The sequence below is a fragment of the Phascolarctos cinereus genome, unplaced genomic scaffold, assembly GCF_003287225.1.
Source record: "Phascolarctos cinereus isolate Bilbo 61053 unplaced genomic scaffold, phaCin_HiC Scaffold_9;HRSCAF=440, whole genome shotgun sequence".
Classification (NCBI taxonomy): Eukaryota; Metazoa; Chordata; class Mammalia; order Diprotodontia; family Phascolarctidae; genus Phascolarctos; species Phascolarctos cinereus.
Window position 1 is genome coordinate 88,660,032 of NW_027556402.1, and position 6,321 is coordinate 88,666,352.

Below are 6,321 nucleotides of genomic sequence, written 5' to 3' on the forward strand. Positions count from 1 at the left end.
ATCCTAGATGCTAATATTTCTGAAGGGCCCTTTCCTGCAGATTTGAATTGTTTTAAGCAAAAACTTAAGCACCTAAGGAAATAACATGAGCTTGTCACTCTACACAGCACATCTGTCCAGAGTACAAAAGAAACATAAAATCCTCATTTTCTGCAGTACCAGGTAAAAGAGGCCATCTACCCAGAGCAGACTCAGTGCAATGATGTCAAGAATGCTCAAATATTAATCTTTGAGGTACTTGGGGAAACCCCAACGTTTTCACATCTATTTAGACATTGATCCTTTGGTACTATATATATGTGTGTATATATTTACACATATGTATATATATGTATGTATGTATATATTTAGAGAGAGTTTTCCTTCTCTGTTTCTGTCTATATCAATACATATTCATTTGGATATATTCATATCTACCTAAATAGAGGGAGTGAGAGTACTCTCTTAGGGAGAGAGATATAGATATGTCTAGATATATTAGACATTTATCTATTAGGTATATTCTTTTTCTTTCCCTTAGGGGTATCTATATATGGAGAATGAATATTCTCTATGTGTATGTGATATAGCTATATCTATATATCTTTATATCCCTAAGACTTTAGAGACATCCTTGTATATGCATTAATGACACCTTTCTAAGGTATAGAGATATAATGTATATATATCCTATGTGTGTATATCTATATCTATCTATATCACCCCCCCAAATATATAGGATATATATGCATCATATCCCTATACCTTAGAAAGGAATCAGTAATGCATATACAGGCTGTCCCTAAAGTCTTAGTACAGCTTTAAGCTTTTCAAGCTTAAAACCACACCACGACTTTGGGGACACTGTGTAATTTAAGGACGATATAAACAATACCCTCTCAAGTACTCGTCCATAGTTGAGCTATCCCACATCTCTGTTCTTCAGTCTTGGAAAAAAAGCCCCTCATGGAGAAATCCAGGACCGCTATCAAAGTGTCTCCGGGAAGGGATCATCAGCTCCGCCCGGCCAGGCTGAGTTTGCAAGCTTCTGTCCCCCAGAACTGCGGGAGGTCTGCACATTTTCCCCTTCTTCTCCCAGCCCACCCGCCCTTCTAGGACTCACCCCCACCCACCCACTCACCCAGCCACTTCAGTGTCGATCTCACTTATTTGTCCATTTCTCCATCCATCCATCCATCCTCACTGAGCAACCCTTCCCCCAGGCTCCCAGCCTGTCCGAGATCCGCCACGGTGGGCAGGTGGGAAGAGGCACAGCTGCTCCAAGGGCGCATTGCTCTCTCCATGCGCTCTTCCCTCCGTGCCTTCCTCCTCCCTCCACGCCTCCATCCACCCATGCCAGCCTGCCTGGCCGCCCAGTCGCCGCCGCAGAGGCGCGCGCGCGCACAGACAGACAGACAGACAGACACACACACACACACACACACACACACACACACACACACACACATCCCACTCACTCACACAGGAGGCAGCAGCATCATCTCCATGGTGGCTCCTGCGGGTCTTCAGAAGGCAGGCACAGCGCACGCCCGCCAGCACCATTCCAGCCTCGAACGTCGGCACACTCCGGCCATCCGCCCGGGTGGCGGTGGCAGCAGGGGAGGGACAAGGACGACGAGGCGGGCGGCGGCACTGGACGGGACGGGGGCTGCCTTCGCGGTACAGTGCACTCAGTCTCGCTCGCTCCGCATGGGCCAGAGGGACGCGCAGCCAGCCCGTGCCTCACTACTGACCACTACCGCTCCTAGCCTTGGCGCCTCAGGCCATCGCTGCCTATCCAAGCCGCCCCGTCTCCGCTCCTTCTTTCCTCCACGCCCTCCCCAATATCTGTCGGTCGAGCTTGCTCTACTGTAGTGTGAACAGCTGCTGCTGCTACCGAGACTGGCTTGTTCTGCCCACTTCCGGGTTCAGGCTAGGACGTCGCCGACGGCTAATGACGGGACGGTGATGCAAGCCATGTAGTGTCTGGAGAGAGCCCTCCCTCCGCGCCGCCTCTTCCTCCTCTCCTCTGCTGCGCCGGGGCTGGTTGCAACTGGGGAGGGCTGCGGGGTACCCAGGTCAGGAGAGGGGGAGGGTTCAAAGCAGCCTTCTTAGGGTCTGATGCAATTGCTTCCCTCACCCCTCTCACCCCACCTCCCCGTGCGACGTAATCATTTGGGGGAGGAGAGCCTTGACTGGAGGAGGAAGCATCTGCTTGCCTCTAGCGGGATCCAGGGAGTCCAAAGATCATAGAATCATAGGATTCGAGCTGGAAGGGACCTTTGAGATCATTGAATCCAACTCCTTCCTTTTACGGGGGTGGGGTGGGGATCGGGGGGGCGAGAAAGAGAGGCTCAGGGAAGCATTTGGCCCCTGAGGAGACAGATAGCATCCCTGTACAGGAAATGAGTACCTTTGAAAATACGTGAAAATATACTTGGAGCAGCTGTGATTTCATTGGTGCCTCGTCTCTCTTCACGGATGCAGAGCAGAATCTCTTCATGCTTTATGAGTTGCTGTGACTGAGGGGGAAAACCTACCACCAGGTGGGCAACCTGGTGATGAGCCACTTCAGATAGGGGAGCTGTTCCTGAGACTGTCACAGAATGACAGAATTAGCAAGTTGAAAGGGACCTGAATGGACAACCACGGATATTCTGTCTCTCTTTGGTTTTATGCTGAGAAACCCTTCCTTAGAATCGGACCCAACAGTGTTTATACTTCTCTGGCTGAACCTTCAGGAATTCAGGATCACCCTGTGACTGACATGAAAAGTGAGCTAACCAAACCCCAGGATACCCTTAGAACTGGAAGGGAATTTAGAAATAATCTAATCCAAACCCTGCCTGCCTCCTTTTTACAGATAAAGAAACTGAGGTCCAGAGGAGTGAAATCCAAGGTCAAACAGCAAGTAGAGTTAGGATTCAAACCCAAGACCTCTGACTTCAAATCTAGTGCCCTTTTTACCACACCACATTGTCCGATAGAACGAATCCTCCTGTGCTGCCTCATCATGGCGTAGAGGTGACCCTAAGTTCAGGATGGATATGCCAGGAAATTGTAAGTGCTTATGGATCCTATTGTAAACTAGAAAGGCTTGGCCTAATGACAGCCTCTGTATCTCCTCCCAGATACCAAGTGTGATGGAATCAAACATACCAGAAATATTGAAACATACATCCACAAAGCACATTTGTCTAACCTCTTCATAGTATATGGGGAAGATACCTAATTTTCTTCCTTTTTTTTTTTACTCTGCAGTTAACGAACACTCCCCAAAAAATGGCATTTCCATATACATAGTACTACAGAAAAAAAGATGATTGTACAGAAAAAAAGACTGCGTATGAATCTGCAAATCTCCATTATGTTGTTGTTGTTTAGTTGTGTTCTACTCTTTGTAACCCCATTTGGGGTTTTCTTGGCAAAGATACTGGAGTAGTTTGTCATTTCCTTCTCCAGCTCATTTTACAGATGAAGAAACTGAGGCAAACAGAGTGAAGTGGTTTGCCCAGGATCACAGAGTTAGTAAGTGTCTGAGGCCAGATTTAAACTCAGGAAGATGAGTCTTCCAGACTCCAGGCAGGGCATTCTATCCACTGTACCACCTAGCTGTCCCCTCCATTATGTACTTCTTGCTTTTTAAAAGACATGTGATGAATTTAAGTGACTTTTTTTTGGGGGGGGTGATGAGGCAGTAGCTTCCCTTTCCCTCCAAAATCCTTCCTTCCAATTAAAAAAGAGATAGAAATAAGATCTTTAGTGTAGTCACATAAAACCAATCTAGACATTGGTTATGTGTGAAAATGTATGTTTCCTTCTGTATTTTGAGTTCACCACCTTTCTATCATGAGATGGGTTTCTTCATCATTCATCATTGGTCTTTTTGAATTGTGATGGTCCTTGCATTTATCAGTGTTCTTAAGTCTCTTAAAGTTGCACTTCTTTACATTGCTGTTGTGAATGTAGGTTGCACAGTGAATAGAGCCCTGGCCTGGAGTTAGGAAGGCCTGAACTCAAATCTGACCTTAGATACTTGTGTGACCCTAGCCAAGTCACTTTAACCTCTGTTTGCCTAATTTTCCTCATCTGTAAAATAGGGATCATATAGCACCGACTTCCCGGAGTTGTTGTAAGTATCAAATAACAAAATATTTGTAAAGCACTTAGCATGGTGCCTGGCACATAGTAATCACTATGTAAATGTTAGCTATTATGTATAAAGTATTCTGCAGTTTCTGGTCACCTCACTGTACATCAGTTCATTCAAGTGTTCATTGTTTCCATTAAATTCATATACTATATTTTCTTCAGCTGTTCTCCAATTGATGAGTTCCACCCCCCCCTTACTTTCCATTTCTTTGCTACAATAAAAATAAAAAGATGTTATAACACATTTTTGTATATATGAGTGTTTTTCTTCTTTCTCTGATCTCTTTGGAGACATGAGCCTATAAGTGAGTATTGCTGAGTCAAACAGTTGTAGTTTAGTGATTTTTTTGGGTGTAGCTCTGAATTGTTTTCCAGAATGTATGAACAAATTCACAGCTCTTCCAAAAATGAATGAGTGCCTCTTTCCTGCAGACCCTCTAATAACTGTCATTTTCTGCCAGATCTAGGTGAGGTAGAATGTCAAATTTGCATCAATTTTCATTTCTCTATTTATTAGTGATTTGGGGCATTTTTTTTCAAATAGCTATTGATAACTAGGATTTCTTACTCAGAAACTGCCTGTTCATATCCTTTGACCATTTATCTATTGGGCAGTGGCTCTTATTTTTATATCTTTGAATCAATTCTTTACATACCTTAGTTATCAGACCTTTGTCAGAAACATTTACTGCAAAGATTTTCCCCCAAAGTTAACTGTTTCCCTACTAGTTTTAAAGGTATTGGTTTGATTTGTGCAAAAACTTTTTGATTTTATGTTATCACCATTGTCCATGTTATTTCCTATGATTCTCTCTATCCTTTGTTTGGTCATGAAGCTCTTCCCCTAACCACAGTTGTACAAGGAAATTTCCTTCCTGATCTTCTCATTTGTTTATGATATGGCCTTTTTATATCTAAGTCATGTATATATTTGGAACTTATCATGGTATATGATGTAAGATATTGGTCTAAATCTAATTTATGCCAAACTGCTTTCCAGTTTTCCTAGCATTTTTTGTCATATAGTCAATCCCTAGCCATTGAGTGTCACAGTCTTTGGGTTTATTGAATAGAATAATAGGCCTGGAATCAGGAAAAACTGAGCTCAAATTCAATCTAAGACACCTACTAGCTGTGTGATCCTGGGCAAATCACTTCACCTCTGTTTGCCTTGGTTTCCTCATCCTAAAAATGGGAATAATAAGAGTACCTACCTCTCAGGGCTGTTGTAAGGATCAAATGAGATAAAAATTACAAAGTGTTTAGCATAGTGTCTGGCCCATACTAAGCTCAATAGAAATGTTAACTGTTATTATTACTATGTTTGTTTCTGTATGCTGATCACCTAATCTGTTCTGCTAATATACTTATTTTTAACCTGTACTAAGTAAATTTTAATGATTTTAGCTTTGTAATATAGTTTGAGATCTGGTATTCCTAGGCCCCTTTCCTTGCCACTGTTTTTTTTCTTTTCTTAATTTCCTTTCAGATCCTCAACCTTTTCTTCCTACAAATGAATTTTATTATTTTTTTCCTAGCTCCATAAGGTGACCCTTTGGTATTTGATTACTATGTCAATTAAGTAGGTTCCTTTACCATTTTATTATGTTGGTATCACCTGATCATGAGCAATTAATATCTTTCCAATTATTTCTGTCTGCATTTCTATAAAGAATGTTTTGTAATTGTTGTCATAAAATTCCTTTAGGTACTTTGGCAGGCAGACTTCCAAATATTTTTTATACTTTGAAAGACATTTTTAAAAAATTTATCCTGCTAGATTTTGTATACAATATACAGAAGTTAACATTTTATAGAAGAAGGCAATATTCAGAAGATTTGATAATTTGAGTTAGTTTATTTTATATTCTTACACTTAGCTGAAGTTAGCTGTTTTGATTGTTTTTAGTTGATTCTAGGTTACTTGAAATAATCATCTGCAAAAAACAATAATTTCATTTACTCACTGCCTATGTTTGTTCCCTTGATTTCTTTTTCTTGTTATTGCTATATTTAGTAATTATGACATTATATCAAATGGTAGTGGGGAAGGAAGGAAGGAAATAAGCATTTATTAGACACCTACTATGGGCCAGATACTGTGCTAAGCATTTTACAACACTACCTCATTTGTCAGTGAGCATCCTTGCCTTATCCCTCTTCTTGCTTGAGGCGTCACTAGTGTTTCTC

At 42.0% G+C, this 6,321-nt stretch overlaps 1 protein-coding gene across 3 annotated transcripts in view; it reads right to left on the reverse strand.

Moving 5' to 3' along the window:
- Positions 1-1,548, reverse strand: part of KLHL2 (kelch like family member 2) — a 143,080-nt gene extending 141,532 nt beyond the window's left edge. The window contains exon 1 of one of the 3 annotated variants that reach the window (XM_020976335.2): positions 1,462-1,548. In XM_020976335.2, coding sequence (XP_020831994.1) covers positions 1,462-1,487 — 26 coding nt within the window. In that variant the 5' untranslated portion in view covers positions 1,488-1,548. Of the gene's footprint in view, positions 1-1,457 lie in introns of all 3 variants that reach the window. The other 2 variants (XM_020976336.2, XM_078148719.1) reach the window with 2 other exon arrangements.
- Positions 1,549-6,321: the final 4,773 nt, after the last annotated feature.